This window comes from Pelodiscus sinensis, chromosome 1 (genome assembly GCF_049634645.1).
Source record: "Pelodiscus sinensis isolate JC-2024 chromosome 1, ASM4963464v1, whole genome shotgun sequence".
Lineage (NCBI taxonomy): Eukaryota > Metazoa > Chordata > Testudines > Trionychidae > Pelodiscus > Pelodiscus sinensis.
In genome coordinates, this window is record NC_134711.1 from 16908079 (window position 1) to 16935706 (window position 27628).

The 27628-nt window shown below is 41.3% G+C and overlaps 1 protein-coding gene across 4 annotated transcripts in view; it reads right to left on the reverse strand.

Moving 5' to 3' along the window:
- SEMA3A (semaphorin 3A) overlaps positions 1-27628 on the reverse strand; it is a 446406-nt gene that overhangs the window by 191025 nt on the left and 227753 nt on the right. Inside the window, exon 2 of one of the 4 annotated variants that reach the window (XM_075926310.1) lies at positions 5010-5085. The exons of the other annotated variants lie outside the window; for them this stretch is intronic. Within the exon in view, the coding sequence (XP_075782425.1) occupies positions 5010-5055 (46 nt within the window). The 5' untranslated portion in view covers positions 5056-5085. The remainder of the gene's footprint in view (positions 1-5009; positions 5086-27628) is intronic. 4 annotated transcript variants of the gene reach the window in all.

A 27628-nucleotide genomic window follows, 5' to 3' on the forward strand; every position in this document is an offset into this window, starting at 1 on the left:
AACACTTAAAAAAGGTGGTTAAGTACCAAATCTCCAATTTGGAGATGGGTTATGGAGATGTTCAATAATCTGCACAATGCCACAGAATAAATCATTGACAATAGTGGACTAAACACATATTTTCTGAAAGCGAATTCTATAATTTAGGCCAGGACTACACTAAACCCAGCAGCTCAGCTTAAGGTACGCAACTCCAGATATGTAGAATACATAGCTGGAGTCAGCTTACCTTAAACAAAGCTTGGCAGCATCCCACCAGCAGGAGGCTGATGGGAGCAAAGGCTTTCATCAGCTTCCCTTACTTTTCCTCAGAGCAGGAATACTGGATGCCAGCGGGAACGCCCTTTGAGTTTGTTTTAATGAGTTCTTAACTGGATCTCAGCAGTGTCAATCTTCTGCAGAGTGAAGATGTGGCCTAATTTAGAAATAGGTGAATGTCAAAAAGTAGATTTGGTGAAGCACCCGAAACTCTTGCACCATTTAAGTCCATAACAATCATCCAGTTGACTTACATGGAGCCAGGATTGCACCCCAAATATTTAACTTATCTGAGATACCAGTACCCAAATACCTTGGATCTGCAAAAGTAGCCTGAAGCTCTCATATGCCTGAAATAGACAGCTGTTCCTTTTTGCTTCTAGTTGGTTAAGAAATACAACAAGAACAGCCTACTACTTTGTGGGCAGTTTTATTTCCAGTCCCTGAAGAAAGACAAAGGGGCAGAAATATGAAACACAATTTAGGGGGAATACCAGTCAGAACATTTTCAAGACTCAAAGATTTGGTTTGAAGTTCTGATGATGGTTCAAGCTTTGCTTCCTATTATCTCTCCTTAGTCTCAAAAAGTTATCTATACTCATAACATTCTTGATTTGGCTCTAATTTGCCTTACGTCATAAAGCAGAAAGTACAATATAGATCTCAAAACTGAATGTAACCTCCTGAGCTCTGTGAGATTTCAAAACAACATATAGAATTAACCCAGGGTGGGCAGACTGCAACATATGTGAAGCAGGGGTTGACCAGTTTGTTTTGACTTGGCATCAATGCTTAGATACAAAGAGCATGATTTTCAAGGGTGCTAACTATACACTGTTCCCACTGACCCAAAGATAAGAGGTGCCTCAGAAATACCAAAGACTAGATTAGACTGATTAGATAAGGGATCATTTGGTATCAATTAATCACAGGTCCTAAAGTTAGTTCTCTCTCCATCCTGCTTCGGAGAAATTATCAAAAAAGCAGCAGTGGTGTGCTGGTTGAAAATTAATAGTCCAATGAAAGCTGGGACAAAACTGTGGAGCCTAGATCTTAAAAGCGTATCACAAATCTTACCCAGTTTTTCATCACGGCTGTCATACCACAGTTTGCAGAGGGGTGGGGAGAACATACTCTATTAGTAGGTGTAGCAATTACTGCTCTATCATGAAATCCCTTGCACCCTTGGTGCCATTCTGAGTGCCCCACTACTATCTACAAGGCCTGGCTGAAGCATATCCCATCACCCCCCACAATCATAGACTTTTCCGTAACAATATCTAGAAATACTTTTCTGATGCTGCTAGATTTCAGATAACCCACAGATCACTATGGCAGAGTTTCAGCTGTCTGTTCTTGCATTCACTCTCATTCCTAGTCTGTGAAATACAAGGTGGTGAGATTTTCTTAGACTTAGCAATATGGAATTCAGGAGCTCCTCTTCTAAACAAAAACTAACCAAACTGAACTCACGATATTGACTGAATATATTTGACTTTAATTGTCTTCACTTTGCTGTTAACCTGAGATATGCCTGTTGAAGTGTCTTATACAGAGACTATTTTCACTCCCAAAAATCCTTTTTGTAAAAGCTAAAGAGTTATCACTATTTATTTAGCCCCCAAAGCTTGCTTGGTGACCTATGAAGATACTGCTGAAAAGCACATGGTCTCTGCATTCTTGATATGCTAAGTGTCCTTTAGGATGGTGCAACTCCCCACCCCACCAATACTCTAAACTCTGCCAAAATGATACAGTCATGCCCTATTTCGTATATTCATGACATATCTCTTCAGAAATTAAAGTCTTGATTCAGCTAAACACTTGAATATATGCTTATTTGTAAGCACATGCTTACAACTCTTTGAAGTAAATGGGATTCAAGCACATGATTCAAACAAGATTGTGCTTAAAATTTAAATAACTTAAGAATGCCAAGCTAGTCAGGGTCGGAGCTATGTGTTTGTACAGGGTCTAGCACAATGGGCTGGCAGTTCCTCAAGGAGACAATTGGTCTTGATTTTTCCATATTACAAATAATAATGCAAACAGTTAACAAAAAAGAAACACGACAAAAGAAATTACAATTAAAAACAAGCTGAAATGTGTTTTCATTGCCTTGAAGTCTGAGAGTTACTTTTTCATAATTACCTGTTTCTATTTGTGATATCTTTCTGCTGGAGAGGCTTCCAAAAGATTACCTTGACAACCAATAAATACATTAATCCATGCAAGATTTTTTTCCCCCTTGAAATACTTTCTATATTGGAAGTGTTATGTAGGAGGTAAAATTCAGCTGGAACTGGATGGGTTGTGCTGGAGATATGATCATCTTTCCCCAGAATTTTGCAACACAAGCAAATTGAGAGCTCTCATGCAGCAAGAACCAACTTAATTGATGCATTAAATAGGTGCAGCATCAGTGCCCATATGCAGAAAGAGAATTTGACCTAGAAGTTCACTGTCCTTTGCATACCATTAGCACCATTTATAGAACTCAGCCCAACATTTAAAAAGTCTGTGCAAAGGTGTAAATAACTTGTGCAGCAATGTGCACTTCAATATGTTTACACTATTGGTTTTGATGCTCAACAACCTTATAAAACTAAATCATGTAATTCACAAATGGAGGCACAAATTTAATTATTAAATTAAAATACATCGTATCTAGAAAACACCAGTGCAAGAGTTGGGGATTGAAGCATTCCCTACAACTCAAAAGACTAGAGCGGTGATAAGCCAATAGGAATAGCAAATTCCAGGTCAAATAACACTCCACTGAAAAGAGTCTGACCACAAGCCCCAGACCAAAAAAAAAATATTGCAACACTGAGCTTCATCAGCCCATTTGACCTCTGTTGCTGTGGCTGAGCGTGGATTGAGAATTTGTGCCGAGAATCAAGAGCGAGACTGATATTTTTTAAGAGGAAGTAGAAAGAGCAGTGAAACAACTAAAGAACAATAAGAACCCTGGAAACGATAAGCTCATGGGAGAGATGATCAAATATGGTGGAGAAAGTATGATTCAGGAAATACACTGACTATGTAATATAGTGTGGAAAGAAGGGAAGGCACCTAAGGAATGGACAAGATCTGTGCTAGTGGCAATATACAAGAAAGGAAGTGTGTTGGAGTGCAAGAACTACAGAACGATTGCCTTAACGAGTCATCTAGGCAAGATGCTCATGATGGTACCGATGCAGAGATTGAGATTGCAGATAGAAGAACATCTAGTCGATGAGCAAGCGGAATTCAGGAAAGATAGAAATATCATACAGCAGATATTGGCACTAAGATTAATAGCGGAGAAAGATCGGTGAGAAAACAAGAACATCTACAATTGCTATGTCAATTTTCAGAAGGCATTTGATAGTATATATAAGAAGTGATGTGAGCGCTGTTGGAGTCATATGGAGTGAATAGCAAACTGATACGGTTGTTGAAGCTTATCAATGATAATGCAGAGGCAGTGGTGAGAATATGCAGAGAGTTGGGAAGTTGGTTTAGAATGAGTAAAGTTACAAGACAAAGAGATCTGATATCGCTGAATATCTTCGTCATACACCTAGAGAGAGCTATGGACAAGATAGTAGAGGTAGAAGGGGTATCAGTGCATGGGATGAGAACAAACAACATGAGGTTTGCGGATGATATAGTTATCATCGAGGAAGATGAAGAGTGAAAACGGTGCAGGTGCTAAATGAGGAAGAGAAGTGGTATGGACTGATTATGAATATCGATAAAAAGAAGACAATTGTATTTGGAAATAAGGAAATGGGAAGGAAGACCAACGTAGATGGGATTGAACTAGAGAATGTAGAGAAGTTCACGTATTTGGGGAGCGACATGATGTATGATCTAGAATGTAAGAAGGAAATAGCGACTAGAATAGCAAAAGCAAGAGTGAGTTTGAAAGCGATGAATCTAGAAAAGTAAAGCGGTTAGCTTAGGAACGAAGCTGAGCATCTTGAAAATGTGTGTATTTAGCAGCATGTTGTACATATGTGAGACATGGGTGATAACGAAAGATTCAAAGAGAAGGATATTCGCATTTGAGAGGAGTTGTTGTAGAAAGATCCTGAGAGTAGGATGGATGCAGAAGGTCACCAACGAGGAATTATATAGGAAGATACAGCTGAAAGAGAACCTACTGCAGAAGGTTATACAAGGGAAGTTACAGCTATTTGGGCATATCTGCAGAATGAACGACGAGCGAAAAGTCAAGACCCTGGTATCTGGCATAGTGAATGGTCCGAATAGGAGAGGCAGACCCCACAGAGAATGGGTAGATGATATAGTAGATTGGTGCAGAGCTAATCTACAGAAATTAAACCACTCCACACAGGACAAGGAAAGATGGAAGGAAATAGTGAGGGAGGCATCGGACACCAACAGGCGTTGAGTTCATGGTTGTTGATGATGATGGTGAAAGTCATATAGATAAGTCTTAGAGGGGTAGCTGTGTTAGTCTGTATCTGCAAAAACAATGAATAGTCCTTTAATACCTTAAAGACTAAACTGGTTAGTTTTTAAGGTGCCACAGGACTCCTCATTGTTTATCCAAAGTCATAGAGTGATTGATGGCCTGATTCAAAACCCATTACAGTCAATGGAAAGACTCTTGTTGAATTAAATGGGCTTTAGATGAGTTCATTATAGATCATTACTAATGACTTGTCTCATACTGAGAAGCTTGTAGGGGACTAGTGCAGGGCCAAGCAAGGTATCAGATTACATCGGCACCACCTCACCTGGAAGTAATCCAAAGCCCATTGATATCATTGGGTGCTCTTCCATAGACTTTGGGCAGAATTCTGAACAGTGACCCTATATGGAAGTGACAAAGGTGAGAATGATTATGGTAAGGTCCACACTCGTGGTTGCTGTTTTTTTAAGCACAGTTATAAACAGTTATATGTATTCTATTTTATCCATAAGGGCAAACACTTTTGAGCATTCGTCCATGTGAAATAACCCAATGCTTTGGTCTCTGAAGACATGAAGTGAACCATAATGTGTGTTATTTCCATATAACACATAACTTGTCACTTAATATTACTGAGCTATGGTGTATTTGAATAAATTAACATTGGCAATGAATACTTACACTAAGAAAAGAGCATTTCAAGTAAAGGAGAAATTCTCCTTGTGTAATCTTTAGGGGGAAAAAGGAAACCTTTTGTATATATGGACCGCTGTGCCAGATTTAACTTCTGAAAAAAGGTTAAGCCCTTTGGAACAAGTGGATGACTTTTCTCTAACACTCACACACAGCATACAATTAACTTTTCAGAAATGTTTTCCATGCTTAGTAACACTCATCATAGTCAAGCATGCCAGAACCTAGGGGATTACGCAGCTTGTTTTGGAATACAGTCATTCTTCTTTCATGACATTTTGAAGTCCCCTTGGTAATCTGCAGTGTTCCAGTCTATTGACACTACTAAACACACCTGAATTCATAGATTACAAAAAAACGGAATGTAAAACATGTCTACAGATGAAGATTTTTCAGGATAAAACATAATAGAAATGATACCACTATTGCTGAAGAGTAATATATGATCGTGAGGAACAGTGTCCTTTTCACATTGATTACACAGATGCTAAACTGTTGTAGCAGTGTCTTCACATGGATTTTGCAAAATTAGGCTGGAGTTCTCACAACTGAAATGCTCACAAGGTTTTTTTAAATAGTTCATACTTCTTTAGCTAAAAGAAAATATAGCCAGAATAAATTTTCTCGTGTATTTGGGTGAGTTTGAGCCTATACAGAAATATACACAGTGTTATGAGAGTGCTTCTTGGCCTCACTGAAACAACCACCCATTTTGTTAGACCCAGTATGAACACATAATAAGAGTCCCGGCCCCCCAAATCATACAAAGAGAAGGAAAAAAAAGTATGGTGGAAACCAAGTACTATTATCCCTAATTACAGATGGGAAACTCGGTCACAGAATGATTACACAAAGTCATACAGAAAGTCACAAGAGCCTGGAACTTAACTAAGATGAAAATGTGTATTCCATATCTTAAATACAAGGGCCGGCTTGTTGAGATTTTGAATTTGTATGGAAAATGAAAATTAAATGAAACTTAATATATTTAAATTTTTTAATGTCTATAAGGTTTCGGTATAAAACTAGTGGAGAGATCAAAGTTGAAGTGAGGCCTTATTTTATGTAAAGTTATTCAGTTGTCACTAGATTCTGGGGCAGGGGAGGAATGGAAGAAGCTGACAACTCAAATCATGAAGGCCTCATTTAAATAATTCTATAAAATATAAACTATGACTAAATTTACTAACACTGTTTCCTTAAATAATTTATTGAATTTTCTGCCACAGAATCTGACATCAATTTTTAATTCTGCCTTTGCTACAAAACACATTCAGGGCTATATTTGGGTGTTTATACTACGGACTGGCTCTGTGTTATACGGTGGTTTGGAGAGGCACAACCCCAGGGGTAGTGTCATAAGCTATTAAGCCTTCTGGGGCGTAGCTTCAGCGTAGAAATAACTAGAACTGAGTGAAAATTTAAAAGTTGTGAACCAGGAGGGTGAAATCAGGATGAAAAGTCAAAATATAAAACTATTTTTGCAAAATGAAACATTTCCAAAAATTTAGTTTAGAAATGTCAAAACATATCAATTCAGGTTGATATTCAACTGCACCTGATGAAGGTGGTGTGGTGCCTCATGGTAACTTCATTCTTCCCCAGGTGCCAGTATGCCTTCCTAGACTACACCTTTCATAAAAACAAAAGAATGGCCATACTGGCTCAGACCAAAGGTCCATCTAGTCCAGAATACTATTTGCCAATAGGCCAATGCCAGATGCCCCAGAGGTAATGAACAGAACAGAGAAGCAAGTGACCTATCCCCCATCACACATTCTCAAGCTCTAAGGGTACGTCTAGACTACACGGTTCTTTTAAAAGAAGCTTTTTTGAAAGAATCTTTTGAAAAAGCTTCTTTTGAAAGAGATCATCTAGACAGCTACAACTTTTCTGAAAAAGCGATCTGCTTTTTCGAAAGAGAGCATCCAGGCAATCTGGATGCTCTCTTTCAAAAAAGCCCTGTTTGTGGTCAAGAACGCCTTTTTTCCAAAGAGCTCTTTTGAAAGAAGTCTTTCAAAAAAAGGTGTTCTTCCTTGTAAAATGAGATTTACCACTGTTGAAAAAGCTACTGCGTTCTTTCGATTTAATTTTGAAAGAACATGGTGGCTGTCTAGAGGCAGGTGAAGTTTTTTTTTAAAAAAAAGGCCTTTAAAAAAAAAAACCACCTGTAGTCTAGACATAGCTTAACAAACAGAGGCTAGGGATACCATCTCTTCTTATCCTGGCTAATAAGTATTGATGGACCTAACCTCCATGAATTTGTCTAGTTCTTGAATCCTGTTAAAATCCTGGTCTTCATACCATCCTCTGGCCAGGAGTTCTTCAGATTGACTGTGCACTACATGAAGAAAAAATTCCTTTTGTTTGTTTTAAATCTGCTATCTATTAATTTTATTTGGTGACCACTAGTTCTTACGTTATGGGAACAAGTAAATAACTTTTCCTTATTCACTTTCTTCATACCTGTCATGATTTTATAGATCTCTATATCCACCTGGAGTCAGTCTAGAATAGCAGCATGACCCCCCTCTGACCCGGAAGAGGAAGGGCCCTCTAAGACACGTTGGTGGGTGGTACCAGACTCACCCAGCCCACTAATAGGAAGCAGGAAAGTGAGTCTGGTAGTATAAGAGGCAGAGCTCAGTTGGATCATAGCTGCTGAGCAGATCAGACGCTTGGCCCAAGCTCCAGAGGAGGAAGGCCCAGCCATGCTGCCCTCAACAGGAAAACTGGGGTGGACCTCCAGGGCTTCTGCCAGTCCCCAAAGACTGGCTAAGGCCACTGCCAGGCCCTGATGACTTGTCAGGGCCATCAAGACCGCTGCCAGACCCCGAAGATTTGCTGGGACCCCCAGGACCCTCGCCGGGCCCTGAAGACTGGGCTGGTCCACCTGGAGCCCTTCCCAAGCCTGATCTGGAGCCCATGAACATGTTGCCAGCATTTTAGTCCTTGGAGGACCCCACAGATCAGTCGTGGAGCCGGGTAGACTCCCGGGGAGGGACCAGGAAGCAGCCTAGGGGTAGCCGACTTGAGCTGGCTGAGAAGATGGAGGTCAACTGGGCAACGTGTTGCAGTCAGGATCCCCACTGACCTGGTCAGCATGTTGTGGCCAGGATCCTTGCTGACCAAGCATCAGCCTGCACTGCCACTGTTAGGGCCCTGGGTTGGGATGCAGTGGAGTGAGCGGGCCTGCATCCCCTCCCACCACCCCTCGCCTTGGCCCGCTCACTCCACTGCATCCCAACACAGGGCTTCACAGACTATGGGCTCCACCTGCTGAATGCCCACAGCCCTTACTGCATAGATGTGGTTTGTAAACTGTTTGTTGCCTCATCCCAGTTATGGGCATGGCTCTCTAAGTGGTGGCTTGACCTGTTGTCATGGCCCAGCCCCTGTACTACTGATACTATTTTGTTTGTTGCCACCCTGACCTAGGGTGTGGACCATATTAACTGAGCTCCTAACTGTAAGTGGCCCCACACTTGTGGGCTGGGCTTGTGACTACTATCTGGCCTGATGGAGGCCCCGGTAGTGAGGCAGCTCCCTTTAGCCTGAGACTAGGAAACTGCCCTTACTCTTCTCTTTTCTAAGTTGAAAAGTCCCAGTCTTTTTAATCTGTTTTCATATGGTAGCTGTTACAAACCACTATCATTTTTGTTGCCCTTCTCTGACCTTTTCCAATGCCAATATCTCTTTTTTGAGATGAGGTGACCACATTTGTATGCAGTATTCAAGATGTGGGTGTGCCACGGTTTTATATAGAGGCAATAAGATATTCTCTGTCTTATTTTCCATCCTTTTTTAAATGATTCCTAACATTCTACTTGCTTTTTTGACTGCTGCTGCACATTGTGTGGAAGTTTTCAGAGAACTATACACAATGACTCCAAGATCTCTCGAGTGGTTACAACTAAATTAGTCCCCATCATTTTGTATGTTTAGTTGGGATTATTTTTTCCAGTGTGCATTAGTTTGCATTTATCCACATTAAAATTCATTTGCCATTTTGTTTACCTCTTTCTCCAGATTATTTATAAATAGGTTGAATAGAATTGGTCCCAGTACGGACCAATAGGGGACACCACTAGTTACCTCACTCCATTGTGAAAACTTACCATTTATTCCTAACCTTTGTTTCCCATCTTTTAACAAGTTATCAGTCCATGAGAGGACCTTCCCTCCTATCCCATAACAATTTAAGAGCCTTTTGTGAGGGACTGTGTCAAAGGCTTCCTGGAAATCTAAGTACACTATATCCACTGGATTCCCCTTGTCCACATGTTTGTTGACCCCCACAAATAACTCTAGTAGATTAGTAAGGAATGATTTCCCTTTACAGAAACCATGTTGACTTTTCCCCAACAAATTATGTTCATCTATATGTGTCTGATTATTCTATTCTTTACTATAGTTTCTACTAATTTGTCCAATACTGACATTAAACTTACTGTAATTACCAAGATCACCTCTAGAGCCCTTTTTACATATTGGCGTCACATTCGCTATCTTCCAGTCACTAGGTACAGAAGATGATTTAAAGGAGAGGTTACAAATCACAGTTAATAGTTATGCAATTTCATATTTGAGTTCTTTGAGAACTCTTGGGTGAATGATGTCTGGTCCCAGTGACTTGCTACTGTTAAGTTGTCAATTTGTTCCAAATGTTTATAAATTTGTTTCATGACACATTTGACTCTCATGGCAAAGTATATGGCTCAGTTAGAAGGGACAGCCTCATAGGAAATGCATTCCAGCCAAAGAACCTGGCCAATAGGAGAGAATGGAGGCATAAAGTGCCCAAACTACATCTCCCATCAGTCCTGGTGGAACCTTAGACAGATGCCATTAATGTCAAAGTAACTGAAGATGAAATGTTTGTTGTTCAGTTTAACAAATTAAATTGTTTCAGTTTGGAAACTTCAATTTATTGGAAATTCCTTTTCTTCTGAAAATTCATTTCAATGGATTATCCCTAACTGGCCCTAGGGTATGAGAATACCAACCTCGATGACAAGTACTCTGTATATCAAAATAACACACATACAGGGGCAGATGACTGTTTTGCGGGGCCCCAGGCAGCATAACTCCATGGGGCCCCCCCTTTGCCACGGCACATGCGCCGTGACACCATGCGCATGCGCGGTGGCGCCACGGCACATGCGCGGGGCTTTTTTTAAGCGCGGGGCCCGGGGCGACCGCCCCGTTCGCCCTGCCCTATATCCGCCCCTGCACACATAGCATGGCTATTGGCAGTAATAGGAGGCTCTGTTCTTTGTCAGCATGGTGCAACCCTGACCTACCTGTGAGAAAGTAGCTCTGTCTCTGTGGCACTGCAGGATGAAACTAGCAGCTAGTGACTCTCTTGGTGGTGCATTTAATAAAGTGAACTGGGCAGGAAGATCAGTTTCACATTCACCACAGAACAATCATTGGATGATGGTGTCTTTCAGTCACTACCAACACTGACCTGCATTTCACTGGATTGTGGAAACCTCTGTTTACCATTGCCAGTCACTTCAGTCATGAAGTCTCCATTCTGTGTACTAATTTGAGGATGGATAGATTTGCATAAGGTAAAAGCAGCCACAGAGTTTGCATCTGTGCCAGTAAATGTAAGCGCATGGCTACCATACAAATGATTAGTGGAAATAAATCCATTTAAGTGTACCTAAGGATAACATTCATTTCATTTTTAATTTGTAAACAGAGACATTTCTAAAGGCATTTTGCTATTCATCTTGTTCTTCATGCACCAGGATATTCCACCCACTGCGCAGGTATGCTTAGGAAAGAGAAAGTGCTTTTAGACTAAACCAGCCCCTTCGTCCTTTGCCCAGGAAATGGCCAGAATGAGAGTCTTTGAACTCACAGAGCAGAGGGAATATGGATGCTGTTGCACCATTTCAAAGGGTTCAGAATGCACTCTCACATCTGTCCAACTCTGCCAACTGATGATGGGTGATCACTCATTGCCGAGTATGATCAGCTCTGCAGACCAATGAGGAGGGGTCAGGTCATAGTATCATGTTAACAGCGGTACCAACCCTGCAAACTCTTTGTGCCCCCGGTATATAATTATCACAGAATCAGAGGCCAGTGGCCTGATTTTTCAAAGGTTCTGAGCACCTTCAGTTCTGCTGAAATTAGGCCACTATTCTCTTCTGACTGTGCAAGCATCAATCCCATTAGCCTTTGAAAATGCACTTTAGCATATGAAATAATGGTCTCTTAGTACAAGTGAAGAGGAGGGTGGACCCTCTGTCCCTAAGTATAGATTTAGTGATTCAGGGTTCTCATGCCTCTAACATCTATTCTGCCATGCAAATATCCACCCACTGGGGCTAACAGATGTTCTGGCATTATTTAATAACAGTGCAAATTTGTTGTGTGTACTGAGAAGTAACTAAACTATATGATTTTATAAGCTGTCAAGAACACAGGAGTTTAGGCGCAATGCAGTGCTGAAAATACTTGTGTGTGTGCACATACTTTATATAGATATTTGCATACCTCACCTATGGACAAACCCTTGGGCTTAGAGCATCCAGGGTGCAAAGAATGCTATGGAGCTGAGGCATCATCAGGGCAAACTGATCTTGAAGGGGGATGGCCAGACTCACGAGCAGTTATCTAGGTGCACAGGAAAAGCAAACTTGTACTTTATGGAGGGAGGCTTAAGAGTTGTGCAGGCTAATTTACCGGGGCTTCCCCACCCTCATTATAAGAAACCACATATTGTTCCCACAAAGCAGGCACAGCCCTCTGCCCCCAATTTTCCACACTGGACCTATCTAACTCAACACTGGTTGGTCCCATGCACAGTCATTTATGCAGCTGTCTTGAATTTCTAGGTTCCCTCGCTGCCGTGAGGGCAGGGACAATAGACCTTGGCATAGTAATTGGGATTCCTGACATGTGTTGATGTTTAGTACACTAACAGCAACATCTGAGAGCAATCTTTATGTGCACATGCACCGCACACAGCACATCATTTTGCCTTTTGAATAGGAAAACACACCCTTCCCTAGCACTGGCTTTAGGATACAACCCTTCTAACACATCCTAGTCCTGATGTGAGCTATCCATTAGACTGAGATTTACTCTGTGGTGTGCTGTCAGATTGCTAGAACTGTGTTAGTAAGAGTTCAATTCAGTTCAATGGCTATGGATTCTTAGGTCAGGGAAACAACCAGTGAAAAAATTAGCATCCAAACTGCATGAGACATGAGAGGTGGTACAAATGTGTTTCCTATTGGGGTGTATGCCACAAATGGCTTCCACTCTCAAGCTTAATAAAAAACATTCCTATTGTTTCCATCTTTGAATGGATACCTGCCATAAAATATGGAATCTGTTATTGCCTCTCCATTGTATATTGCATGGGAGACTTGATGCATTTATTTCACATGTGAAATAGGACATAAATATTCCGATAATGCACGTCTCCACAGTTGGCTACTCATTTGAGGGGCTACCATGTGAGATTTCTCTAGCTATTTTGCATAAGGCAGCAAGGAACCATCCACAAGATAACTCAAGTGAATGAATATATAGCTCTGTGCTCTCTCTCCCATTTTGTCAGGCTGCTATTTGAAAAGGGAGAGGAATTTCTCTGTTGCTTTCTACTTTTAGCAACTCTTTGGAGTCCCCATGAAGCCACCTTTGGAGGGCTCCTGCTGTGGAGAGAGGTCCTGAGCAGTTCTCTGATGAGTGCATCTGAGGAATTGGTACTAACAAGTTTCAGTCAGATTAAATAGTGCTGCCTGGAGCCCTAACTTTGATAACTATCACTGCAACAGAGGACAGACATTTCCATAGTACATTGTTCTATTTTGATAATTAAAGGAATCGTTGAAAGAGAAAAATTGCATTATGGAAACGCAATTCCATTATTACCATATTGAAAGAATACATATCTGTTTGTGTGTAACATGGAATAGACATAAGGTCCAATTCATTTCTGGTGTAATTCTGCAGATCTGAGAATTAGGCTCAGTGTCTGTTCTGTATTACACACAAAGAGAGATAAATGTAAACAGAACTTTTAAAACAAACTTATTAGTTGCTCTGTTAAGAAGAGGGGATGAGAAAGATTGGATAAAATAACTGTTTTAAAACTTCACTCAAAACAACAATTCAAACCAATTTTCACATCTTAAAACACCTGATCAATTGCTTGCACTGCCACAGTTCTGGACCAGAGGCTCAACCAGCAGCCACAGGAGTCAATGTGGGGCTTTTGCATCACTGTTGTGTTATTTCCATCACACTGGAACCAGTAAGTAACAAGATCAAGATAGACAATTCCAGCAAGATGTTCAACATGATGTCAAGTTTGGGATGATGTAAAACTCCACAATTTTGCCTAGGTTTTCACCTTAATCTGAACAAAACAAAATAATGTCTATTTTCTGAGTGCCAACTTTCTCCCTTTTGATTTAAGAACAATCATATTTATAATCACATCAAACATAATGTTATAAAAAGGCCATTTCATGCAAACCCTTGAAAGTATTGGCTCATGAAAGCATTGGCTAAACCATGTCTGTTGTTCCATTGACAGTGAAATCAACGGAACTACTCATATGAGGACAAATTTGCTAGATCAAACTGATTTTATTTTAAACTCCTCATAAATATCAAGACAAAAATCACATTTAATTACAAGAATATTAGCCTGAGTGAGCAAATCCCATAGCCTTTGAATAATTGCTGTTTATAAATTAATTGAATGAAATTACATTTAACTTTGTCTGAGTGAGTCCTTTTCAAGATAATTTAACCAAATCAAATTATCACACAGAAGCTTTTCTGAGAAGGAAGATGAGATCTGTAAATGATTATTGAGGTGACATGAGCTATTTACTGAATTACGAAGCTTGCATGAAATACATCATAGTATTCTGAGGAAAATGGAAACAACAGCACAAGTGAAAGCTATTATTACATGGTTAACTCCAGCAGTAGTATCATGTTACCTCATGATTATGGAATAGGTATGTAACTCACATCACCCCTGTATGTGAACTATGCACTAGAAACATTCTCTAGCTTTGATGCCTAAATAATCAGTTTTTGGAGCTGCTGCAGTCTTGAATGGCATGGTAAATTTCTCATAGATACATAGACAGAGATGTATCTATATTTATATATCCATGCCAACCAATTCCAAATGTAAGCAGGATGGTTGTGCTATAAAACATGTACAAAACCAGCTGGCTCAAAGCCTATTCAGATTTTTCATTTTTCTTATATTCTCCGTTCTTTGTTTATCTACCTATATGTTTACCTCTGCTATTTTTAGAAGCACTTTATCTAAAGGAATGCATTCTTTTTTAATCAGAGTATCTTAACACTACATATACAGGTTGAACCTCTCTAGGCCAGCACTCTTGGGATCTGACTGGAGCCAGATCAGAGAATTTGCCAAGCCACGGGAGGTCAATATAGTCTAGCACAGGAGTTGGCAATAATTTTTGACCACGGTCACTTTTGAAATTTTGAGAAGTGGCCCTGGGCCACCCCGGAAGGGGCGAGGCCTCAGGTGGAAGGCGTGGGGCCAGGACACTTCCGTGCTTCCCCACCTACAGACCCTGGGTATGTCTACACTACCCCGCTAGTTCGAACTAGCGGAGTAATGTAGGCATACCGCACTTGCAAATGAAGCCCAGGATTTGAATTTCCCGGGCTTCATTTGAATAAGCGGGGAGCCACCATTTTTAAATCCCCGCTTGTTCGAACCCCGTGTAGCGCGGCTACACGGGGCTCGAAGTAGGTAGTTCGGAATAGGGTTCCACGAGGTGTACCGGTAGTTCGGAATAGAAACCTAGTCCAAACTACCTAGTTCGAGCCCCGTGTAGCTGCGCTACACGGGGTTCAAACAAGCGGGGATTTAAAAATGGCAGCTCCCTGCTTATGCAAATGAAGCCCGGGAAATTCAAATCCCGGGCTTCATTTGCAAGTGCGGTATGCCTACGTTACCCTCCTAGTTCGAACTAGGAGGGTAGTGTAGACATACCCCCTGATTGGTCAGTGGGTGGGAGAGCATGTGAAGTCTTTGCCTCTGCCCCCCCACCCCGCAGAGAACTGCCAGCTGTTCTGAACAGCTGGTGGCTCTCTCTTGGCACTTACACCCCTGGTTCTGGGAGGAGACTTCACCCTCTCCCTCTCCACTCCTCCAGGCCAATCAGGGTTTGGGGACTAGGGGAGAGCGTGAAGTTTCCTCCCCCGCACCCCTCCAGTCCTGCAAGTCTCCTGCTCCCTGCCCTGTGGCATGCAGTGCTTAGAGTCAACCGCCAGGGTTGACTAAGTGCCACGCATTCCCCTGTCATTAGGCCCTGATTGGCCTGAGGGTGGGAGAGTGGCAGAACCTCCATAGGCCGGATCAACCCACTTGGCTGGACAGATCCAGCCCTCAGAGGTCCTTTTGCCCACCCCTGGTCTAGCAGCATTCCCAATACTTCCACTGCTTACGGGGTTCTTACAAGACATGTAGGACTACATTAGAGCTAAAGAACATCACAGAACACTGAAAGCCAGGACTGGTGGCTATAAAAAATGTTATGGGACCACAGGAAACATGGTCACACCCATGATAAGTGGATACCCGATTAATTGAAATCATGCTGGATCTCACATGATGGCAAACCAGAGAGTGCAGGACTAGATAGGTTCAACCTATAGTCAAGAGTATTGCTCACATGCAACAAAGGAAAACATGATTGTAAGGGGTATTAGTGTGATGATTATTTTGAGTTCGATTTGTCAGCACATAGGTAAATCAGCCCACTACATACATCCTATCCCAGGGTGCACTAGTTCAACTGTTATCCCTTGGGTGTCAGATGTTCTACGGGTATAACTCTAATGGGGTGACTAATCTATGTCACCTTAGGGTCTAGTGCTGATATTTCTATGGATTTTTTTCTCTTTATTTAGTTTTGGAGATATTTAACACACAGAGTAGGTCTTACATCTTCCCATAAAGGGATACATTTAAAGTGACAGAGGGGCTCTGCGACTGCATTATAAGGCTTGCTAGTTACAAATGGTCATTATCATAGGAGATATGTCCGTCTATGAATATAGGGACCTGCAGAGCTGTTGAAGGCATGAATGATTCAAGACCTTGGAATTCATATGTTCAGGTGCTAATTTCCAGAATGGTTTGAAATGTAGCAATTCATTGCAGAAGCTGATGGAAGAAACGAGCATATCTACCGCTCTGTTTATAATAGCTGTTCACATGCCAGGTTGAGCTGCTGCAGCTTTTCTAAATGAGTAGGAGGATAAACCCAGTGCCTTGGCCAATCCCTCTCAGAATAAAAGATGTGCTAATGTCCAGATAAGGAAAATTACAGCTGCTCCTATAGACTTCAATGGGATTTGGATCAGGTTATTACTATAATACTGAATATAACTCAAAGTTTCAGAATGGGAATTTGTAGGAGCACTTGTAACCACAACGGGGTGGATTTGAACTTGGGACTTCTGAAGGGGAGTATAGGAGCCTCTACCCTCTGAGCTAAAAGCCAACTGCCGCTCAACCTATGCTGTAGAGGTCTCTTGGTCTTAACTGTTGCTGTGGTCTACTTGCATTGCTCAGTAACCAAGCTAGGTGTGTGTGGGTTACACACAGTTGATACAAGATCAGGTACAATGAAAATACAAATTATTTCATGCTAGACTGAAGTCCCTTGCTTGCATTAGTGAGCATATACTCCCAGGAGTAGCCCCAAGGGAGTAGTCCCAATTAGTAAAAATTGGGATTACTCCAGTTCTCCATTGTGTAAGTATTTTACAATCTGGTCCTTCTCTTTAGATTCCAGCTCCTAAAGAGCTCATTGAATGGCTAAATTCAGTACCATTTTTGCATTCATACCATCTTATTTTTAATCATTCTCTATTCATTAGTTTGAAAGAAAAGGTACTCAACATGTAAAGTCTGTCTTTTTTTCCCTTCTCTTTTTGGTGTGGTTTCAAAGTTTTATAATCAGAAACAAGTACACATTTCTTAACTATAACTCACCTTCTTCTCTTGTAATTTACATACATTGATCACTTCCATATGTCTAGTACAAGGTAAAATAGTTTGTGAGCATAGTAATGAGGGTGAACATACAGCAAAATAAAATTCAGCTTTTGTTATATTTCTTTCAGCTGATAGAGAATATTTTACAAAGGTTTTCAGCTTTCAGAAATTTCCTTTTAAAGGAAAGTGGCAAGTCTGAGCTAGGTAGTCATTCTTAACAAATAAAACCTGTTTTGCTCAATCTTGCTTCCAGTACCTTCTATATAATATAAATTAAAAATAGTAAATCTCTGATTTCACTCTCATTTATACCAGTGTTACTCCTGTATAATTAGTTCTATTAACTTTGATGGAATTGCTCCTAATTTATGCTAGGAGAACTGAGGAGAATCAGATCCCAAGAAACAAACAGTTATGAGGCTTAATACTGCTACAATTGAAGCAAAGTGCAAAAATCCCACTGATTTCAATGGTTGTACGGTTGAACACTCCATGTTTGTTTCAACTGATTTGTCATTTTGTTTACTAGCTGTGATCATCTGGTTTAGCTTCTCTAATGCTTACACACTCTGCACAGAAACCAGATAACAAATGACTCACACAGGCTAAAAGGAGACCTCAGTGACATCTAGTTAGATTTAATTCAGAGCCAGAGAGTTTTATTTAGATAAATACACAGAAGTATGTATGTTAATTATTGTGCTGATTCAGCATTTCTTTACCAGTTTGCCATTGAAGTTTATGTATCATTATGGAACACAGTGATATTCAGAACCACCTTCCATCGCATGAGGGAATAGGAAGTCAGTATACAAGCAAATATAAATCATTTCCTGAATTAATTCATAAAATGCCATATGGCTTCATTGTAAGCATGTGGAAGATGGGAACAGAAACTTATATTTTGAAAGATTGAAGTAATCTCCTGTTTAAGAAACAGGGACTTCTTTGCTTAGTCTAGAAGCAAAGTAAATGAGAGCAAGAGATCTGCAGAATTCCAGTTCTGACTTTATCTTGCTAGCTCTTCCTTATCATTAATGTTAAAGGGAAACAAATTAAGGCCATGATTCTGTAAATACTTGCGTAACTTTAGTCATTACACCAATAATAGACATGGCACAGTTACATGGGTAAGTGTGGCAAGATTTTGGTCCTAAACAATAGCTCAGAACACCACTTAGGACCACTTTTCAGACGATAAAACTAAGAAACCAAGAAAGAAAAATAGGGTTAAAATGAAATTAAAACAGGGTGCAAGCTAGGGATATGAAAGATACAAGTTCAGGTCCCTGATCTACCACAGACAAACTTTAAAGATGTAAAACTACAAGCTGAAACATATTAGAAGTTTATAATAATTTTAGTTGTAATTATCTAAGCTGCAGATAAGGAAAATGGTTTAAATACATAAGACTGATATATTTTAGCTTTATAATGGGCCTTCTCAAAAAAGACCCTTTTCAAAAAGACCAATTTTTCTTCTCTTTTCTCCAGAGAGCAAATCCCAAATGCCAGATTTCATCCAGGAGGCCTCGGGCAGATGCTATAATAGTAATACTGACAGTGAGGATTTGTACTGACACAAACTGCACAGCTAGAATATAGAAAAAAGTATCTGCTGATGAGGAGGACATTTTAGCATGTGTGGACTGGAGCTCTTTAAAAATCACCTTATGCTCCCTTTTTACATTTCTCTCTTGATGCATATAGACTCCTGGCAGATGGACTCTGGCATTTCTTGGAAGAACAGAAGTTCTGGAATTCACTCTTCTGGGAGATAAATTAACATGTGAGCAGCTAGCTCAGGAGTTCATTTAATATTTGATTTTGCCATGGAGTCTCTTCAGAACAATGCTCCTGGTGCTCCTTTTTCACCTCCTCAAGCTGAAGGGAAAAGATAGGTAAAAAGAAGGCTGCGTGGAAGATAAGATTATGGCTTGTGCCTTCTCTCTGAAGCCAGCCATACAGTACAAGAGAAAATTAAACTAAGATACACAACTCCAGCTACGTGACTAGTGTAACTGGCTTCTTGTACCGTAGTACAACATTCCATGGTGTCCCCACTATGAGAGGTCAATGGGAGAAACTCTCCCGTCAACCTCCCTTATACCTCATGGACCAGTGAAGTACCAGACTTGATGATCAGTGGTTGATTTAGTGGGTTCTTACTGCACACACTTAATGGAACCCCAGGAGATCCAGCTCCACAGCATTGATCTCCTATTAAGTGGAGACAAGTAGGAAGTTCTGGTTACAGATACTGTTAGGCTAATAAAATAATTCTTCTGTTGACCTAACTATTGCTTCTTCAAAGGGTGGATTTCCTACAGTAGTGGAAAAATCTCTTCTATTTCTTTAGGAAGTGTTTCCAGTAAAGCACTACAGCAGGGTAGCTACAGTGCTGTGGTGCTCATAGTAGGCTCATAGTCTTTGTCTACACTGGAAAGGCTTGGTGATTAAAATACTGTTGACATGCAAAAGTCATCAGAAACTGAAGACTCACCAAACCTGTTTTTTTCTGCCAACCTTTGTCAACATATCATAGCCACATTGACTGGCATCACCTTCAGTCTTCAAACAAATACACAACATAGCATTAGGCATTTTGGGAACATGAAAAAAAAACCCTGTCAGCCACCTCTTTGTTTCCCAGCCATTCTGGGGCCTCCAGCTTACTTTCATGCCACTTGAATAACAAGCCATCTGGTGTGATGGATCCCAGACTTCTCTCCCATGTTGTGTTCAGTGTGCATAGGAGGTCATGCATTGCAGCTGTTGCTTACATAATTTGTGAGAGAGTAAGGGTGAAGTGGTTGCCTGTGGGTGGAACAATAAGACATGTGTCTGGATGGATAGACAGACTCATGTTGTCAGAGGTGCCCATAGAGTGGCCATCAATATGAGGGAGGCTCTGAGGAACCACTTTGACAATGAGGTCGCTGACATTTCTGTGTGCTGGGGTTGCTTCCCCGCCTTATCCCACTGCTCATCCTGAACGAGGCTTCCCCATGAAAACAAGGGGCCAGAGTGACTGGTGTGGGGTGTGTCACACAAAATAAACTCATGGAAACCTGTGTCACGTGTCTTTGAAAGTTTTATTCTGATTGAAAAAGCTCAATAATCAAAAGCTCTGAGGTACTCCAGACAGGAAAGCATCTTGAGCAATAGCCACCCCGGTTTCCCTGAAAAGACACCATAAGAACCACTACACAGTTAGCCAGAAACCAGGAAGTGGATTTTAAAAGTTCCCAGGGTTTGCTGGTGAAATGAATGCCTCTGTGGCTACAGAGCAGAGGGTTTCAAATCGCTGGCCATGGTGGCTAATTGGGCATTGTGGGAAACATGCTAGAGTTCAATGTTTGTCAAAAAAATCTACTTTAATACACACTTCATGATGGTTGACAATAAAATCGGGGGAGAGGCAAAAGTCACTCATGGAGCTGGAAGTTTTTTATTACTAAAACTGAGTGTTCCTTGTGACTTTTGTTGCATTGCACTGTGAACACTCTCCAGGTTTTATCACCAAAAAGGGTTTTTTGGGGGCCAAAACTTGATGGTGTAGATAATTTCATAGCCCTGTAATCCAGGGGTTTGCACTCTGCTTTCCCTAAGCCTGTTCTAGATCTGAAATATTTGCAGACTGTACCCTCTTTCAGTCCCCCCAGGGTGATGAACCCTTCCCCTTGAAGGGAAAGAAGAAGCTAAGTTAACCTCACCAAGTTTTTGGAGTCCTTTCCCCAAATCATTCACAAGTTTCCACTGAAGCTAGGATGGCTCATGAAGTCAATATGATTTTTACTTTATTACAAGAGAGGAAAAGAAGATTTTCTCTTACATATGCTTGCATAGTAGATACAAATCAAAGAACTGCACGACTTCTCAGACTGTTCTCTACAAGATCCAAGTTTGCACAAAAATATTTATAAAGGACAGGAAAATTATTCGACTGCTCAGTTTTACAGTACCTATAACATTCAGTTGGAAAGATAAGCAAGCAGCCCAACAAATGTCAACCAATTCTGATGTTTTAGAGGAATGGCAAACACTTTTGATTGTTTAATATTTAGTTATCAAATACCAAGGGATGAAAAACAGAGATGATGCATAGCAGAATGGTACCCACTCCATTCAGAGACTGCTGCAGGTGAATTTAGCTCACAATGGGAAAAGCATCACCCAAAGTTTTTTATTTGGAATATTCAGAATTAATCTGAAATCAGGGTCTAATTCTGCTCTTGCTTCCACCAGTAAATTTGGAGTGATTCCATTAAAGTTAATGCAACTATGCCAGAATAAGTGAGAGGAGAATTAGGTCCAGGATCTGCATATATCCTTAGATTTGCACAGATGCATATGCATACTTATGTGCAAGCCACATTATATGCAACTGGGTCATGGAAATGTTTAAAAACTAAAAGCAAAATGTGCCAGTTGAACTGGAAGACTCTATGTAACTGACACAGGGTAACAGTGATTTAGAATTAGCCTATTTAAAGCTGTGAGACTATCAGAAGGGCTCTGCAGCCACAGCCAACCACCACCAGTGGGTGTAATTGGATTTGGAAGAGCTTGTTTGTGCAACGAAGGTAGATATAGGAAGGGGGAACTGCAGGAAAGTATTTCAGAAACTGCTGAACTTAAGGGTGCTGTGTATTTCATTTTATGATCGCAATTATGATTTCAGTAAGCACAGTGTAAATCCAGACCAAACTGACTTCAGAAGAGCTACTTGAGATTCAGCAAAGCACACACTTACTTTAATGAGTGCAACTTAACCATGTACTTAGGTAATTTCACGAACAGGGATGCTTTCCCAAATTGAAGTCTGTGACAAACGTAACTGAGATCAGAATCTGCTCCTCTGGAAGTACATGAAAAGTCTGTAATTGCATAATAAAGAAGCACATTCATCTGTACTGTCTTCCTAAGATGCATGTCATACTTTGGGAGGTCAGTTTGGCTTTGTGTGTGCCAAACTTTCATAGTAGATGGTAATCCTGTGCCAACAGTTTCATTATGTATTAAGACTGATGTTCTAAGTTAAGGCAACTCTTGTCAGAGGTGACTCAGTGACAACTAAAATTCATAGGCCTTTAGAACTGAAAGCAAGTGAACAAAAGTCCACTGGGTTGTAATGCTTTGTGGCTAGGATTCAGATACCCCCTCCTCTATTTTCAGCCAGGCAGCACTTAGCAATGCTGCGGTATCATAAATTAATAATAACAACTAAGGAGAACAACAAGACAAAGAAGACTGGATTTGTGACTTTGAGAGGCATTACTATAACAAATCCAGGCCCACAACCAGATCCAGGGGGTTTACCTAGCTGAGGGTTAAAGTACAGTAAAGTTTTCCACTCCAACTCATCTGATGAAGTGGGTTTTTTTCCACAAAAGTCCATGAACCTATACCTTTGTTAGTCTCTAAGGCAGCGGTCACCAACCAGTAGATCGGGATCTACTGGTAGATCTTGGAGCCTCTGAGAGGTGATTTTGACTGGTTTGGCCAAGAAGCTATTAAGTGCTGGCACTTCAGCTGCCCCTCTCCCCCACTGCCTCGCAACTCCTTACCTTTGCCTTGCAGCTGTCTTCCCCACCCCTAGGAGCCTCCTGCTTTCTGTGCATGGCAGGGAAGGGAGAAGAGAGGCGCTGATGTCAAGTTGCCCCCTCTCTCACCCTGTATCCTATCACCACAGAGCAGAGAGGGGGCATATCGGAACTTGGGATGGAAAGTGCTGGCTGCTTTGGGGAGTGGTGCAGGGCCAGGACAGGGAGCCTGCCCTAGCCTCACTGCACCACCACCCAGCAGCCACCTGAGATAAGCAGGGCCCAGTCGGAGCCCACATCAGGAAACCCTACACCAGTCATGAACCCCCTCTTGCACCTCAGGCTCCTGCCCCAGCCCCAAGCACCCCTGCACCCAAACACCCTCCCAGAGTCTGCACCTAGAACCCCTCCTACATCCCAACTGTCGGCCCCAAGGTCAGCTCAGAGCCCCTCTCACACTCCAAATCCATTCATCCAAGACCAGAGCCTGCACCCCAACTCATTGCCCCTGCCTGGCGAAAGGGAGGGAGGATGGGGGAGGGAGGGAGAATGGAGTGAGTAAGGGCAGGGTCTCGGAGAAGGGGTATAAAGGAGGTGGGGCAAAGGTATTTGGGTTTGAGGTAGCTCTTGGATTGCGCTTAAATTAAAAAAGTGATCTCTTGCTTAAAAAGGTTGGAGACCACTGCTCTAAGGGTATGTCTAGACTACATGCCTCTGCCGACAGAGGCATGTAAATAGGCTACCTGACATAGTCAATGAAGCGGGGATTTAAATATGGCCGCCGCATTGTGCTGGCTCAGCTGATTGTTGGCACAGCGAGGCAGTCAAGACGCAGATCGGTTGACGGGGGAAGCCTTTGTCGACCGCTCCTGTAAACCCTAAGGTGCCACAGGACTACTTGTTGTGTTTCAAATTACAGACTAACACAGTTACACCTTTGAGACTTCTTAGTAATGTGTGCGAGAGAGAGTATGTGTGAGTGTGTGTGTGAAAGAGAGAGAGATGTCACAGGGAGCATTTTAGAGTTGTGAAAAGGGAACTTACAGCACTTTTAAAAATGGTTGTGTCCTTAATAGCTGAAGTTAGCCGCCCCCCCCCCCCCGCCCCGGTTCTTTCACTGGGACAATGGGGTTCTGCACTACTCAGCAAAATTAGGAAAAGAAAAGGGAATTTACCATCATCATAGTTATGCTCACCATTCACAGCTGTTACTGTATGAGAAGAGCTAGCCCTCACGAAGGCTGCATAGAGGAAGTCTCTGTGACTGCTTAGCATGCATGTGCACATTCCAGAAGGGGGCTTTAATGCTACAGTAGAAGGAATTTGCTGAATAGACTACCAGCCACAGCAGAGCACTGAAGGGAACTTCCACAAGTGACCTTAATTAATAAGCACAGAGAAGCAAATTACAGAGCCTCATCTACAATTTTGACCTCAAGATGCCACGGTCCACTATGTGCACTAGTTTGAAAATAAGCATGTGGGATCCTGAGAATGATTTTATCCTTTTTTTAAACTTTGAAGTAGAATGTCACAGTCCTTGACACCACTCCCTCAATCAGGCACCACCTCAGGTAGAGATCTCGTTTTGCTTTACATTGAATTGAGGTCAAGTCAAGCTCTGGCTGACATGGGAGCTATTGCAAACACCAGCTCACTTTTATATGATTATTGCTTCCCTGAGCTCTGTTTCAGGGCCTGCAACCCAGACAAGACAAATGAAAAGAAGTCTGCAGGAGTTCAAAGTCGAAAGTTGAATGATCATTGATGAGCCTCAGGATGCAGTCAAACAAAAACAAAGTGCAAAGAATAGAATATGGAGATATAGATGAAACCTGGAAAACACATATTTTGGAAGGTCAAAAATGTTCGCTATGTTTCCTTTGTTATGATATATGTGATTCCTACTGTCTTGTGCTGCTCTGTAGTAATTCTGTGGGGGGAGGGGGGAGGTGCAGTGCCTAGCAGGTGACGGGATCTTTAGGTGAGAACTCCTGAAGGAAGGCACGTAGGAAATGGCCCGGGGCCGTTCTGTCACCTGACCCTAGGGGGGAGATGCAACCAGTGAGAGTCAGATAACACCTTGGGCCCAGGAATCTCCACAAAGGAGGAGATGGAGCTGCCTAGAGGGCTGGTACCAGTTGCTGGGTGGGTGAGTTTAGTTTTTCAGCTGACTTAGGAAATGTAGAAATCTAGCTTGCTGGGGGGCCAGGCAAGGGCCCAGAGCCAGCGCTCTGGGCCCCCCCATCCCAAAGATGGATTGTACTGACTGCTCCTGGTCCTTTAACAACAAGTCTGTACTAGACTGTGTCCCTGTCAACGAATAAACCTTCTGTTCAACTTGCCAGCTGAGAGTCAAATCTAGCTGCGGAAGGGGTGCAGAGCCTGGTGACTTCCCCACACTTCCTGACAGGGAGTCATTTAGTGTTTTCCTCTTTATATAATTCCATGTATCCATGTACTGTATGTGCCCATGTAATAACGGTATAGGCATTAATAGACCATTAACACTGGAATAGCCTGCACATGCTGGGTTCCCTATTTTATCTTTGTTTTGTCAGATTTTGTGGTACCAGCATATACCGAAAGAAGTCTCAAGCACTCAGAGATGCATCTAAGTCTTATCCAGCAAAGCACATGCTACATTTTAAAACACATGCTACATTTTAAGAATGATGTGAGTAGACCTTCTGAGTTCAAGGAGACTATAAATCTGATTAAATTATTTGCTGGGATCAGGGCTTTAAGTATAATGTAACAAGCAGCAAGCGTAAGCAGCTCCATGGATAAAGCAAGAGCACAGTCTCCGTTGCTATCAACCCAGCACTTTTTAAGAACATTTCAGTAACATAAAAACCTGCATAGAATGCTCATCTACATGGAAATAGATGGTCCTGGAAGAAAGGGAGAATTTTGTAATGGAGAAACCATATGTTCTCTACTAACATTTAATGGAAAATGAGAAGATAAAATACAAATGTAGGGTCCAAGTCTCTTCCTTCTTGTTCTAGTAATTTTGCATCTTTTGTCCTTCTTGGCCAGCTAAGAAATCCTCTACACAGACTAGATCTCAGCTGATGTAAAGCACTTTAACCAGACCCTATACCAGCTTCCCCTCTCTCCACTGTAGGCCATACGCTGGGAGCAGAAAGGTTGTGTCAGAATGGGCCTCTTCTCTGACAGTTCTCAACTGGCATCTGGCCTGCTTGGGGGTCATAGTCAGCTAATGTTAGTGAAATAAGCACCTAGGCTACTCTAACATACTGCAGATCAGAATCAAGGCTCCCTGAAAATCTTGTGCTTGCTCCTGTGTCCCACATGTCCAACTCCTGTGTCAAATGGATCTCGACACAAAGGAGCCTTAATTGTAGATCTTTTTGCTATTTACCCATAACTGGGGCTGGGGAATATTACAAGTCCTTGCTTAGATCCATAAACAGTTTTTTTTCCCTACCCTCCTCTTCTTTCCAGGTTTTTAGTTTCCTTCTCTTCTTCATGGTTAGTGTGAAAAAGAGAAGAATATATAATTACATTATAAGACCCTTTAAATGGGTATATTGATTTCTGAGATAAACTGTGATATTAAGTAAGAAGAGATATATTTCCAGTCAGACCCTCTTACTAAAATGCTCTGTTTTGTTTGTTTGCTTTCTTTTGTTTTGTTTCTGTACTGGGAGCATGCGACTGGCTATAAAATTGGGTAGAAAAAGCCACCTGCAAGTTATGAAGTGCAAGCAGGTCAAGTTAATAAGCTACCTTGCCTATGAAATGTCACACTTAGACTCACGTGTACCTGGGTAATTCAGCACTACTGTTCTATAAAAGAGTGGACGACAGTCTGGTACATTTGGTAGACTGATCATGCATAGAATCTGGGGACAGCTCTTATTTTCATTCCAATTTTAGGCAAAATATCTGTTTTTACTATGGCTTGAATAGAAACCAGGGACTAGTACAACTGAATCTACAGAAAAGCTTTTTCCAATTACTTGTTCTTAAGTAACATGCGTCCAACTGAACAACAATAACAAAAGAGAACTGTGTATGTACTTTTACCAAACAGACTTAAAGGATTTAGTAATTTTCAATAAACAAATGGGAATGAGACAGATGGATATTAGAAACTTTGAGTTCACAAGGTTTACTCATGATAAAAATCCGAGTTACTTTGGGAATAGCTTTGTAAAAAGAGGTATTTTAATGGGAATTCTTTTTATTAAAAATAAAACCAAAATTCAGTGTAGCCAGATTTAGCATTTGTTAATGCCATTGATTCACTGTGTAAAAGAAAAAAGAGAAAGATGGAGCAGACGGGAAAAAAAGGGAAGGAAAGAAAAGAAAACTCCATGTAGAACTAAGACTATTTATTATTTTAAACTTTGCACTCACAACTTGATCACCATCATACAGAGAACTCTATATACAATTGATGCTTTCTGAACAGAATCTACAACCTAGTAACACAGTAGAACTCATTACACCATTCATTGAAACAAGTCATTAGGATAAAAAGAAACTTTAAGAACATGTTATTTCTTCACTGTTTAACCGTTGTTTTATTACAGGCTTTCTTTGCACCTTGGAGATTAAATTTCTTTTTGTTATTTCGCCAGATGCAGTCTTTAAAAGCAGAAGGGAGGTGGAGGTGGTGGGTATCAGTTTAACCTGAAG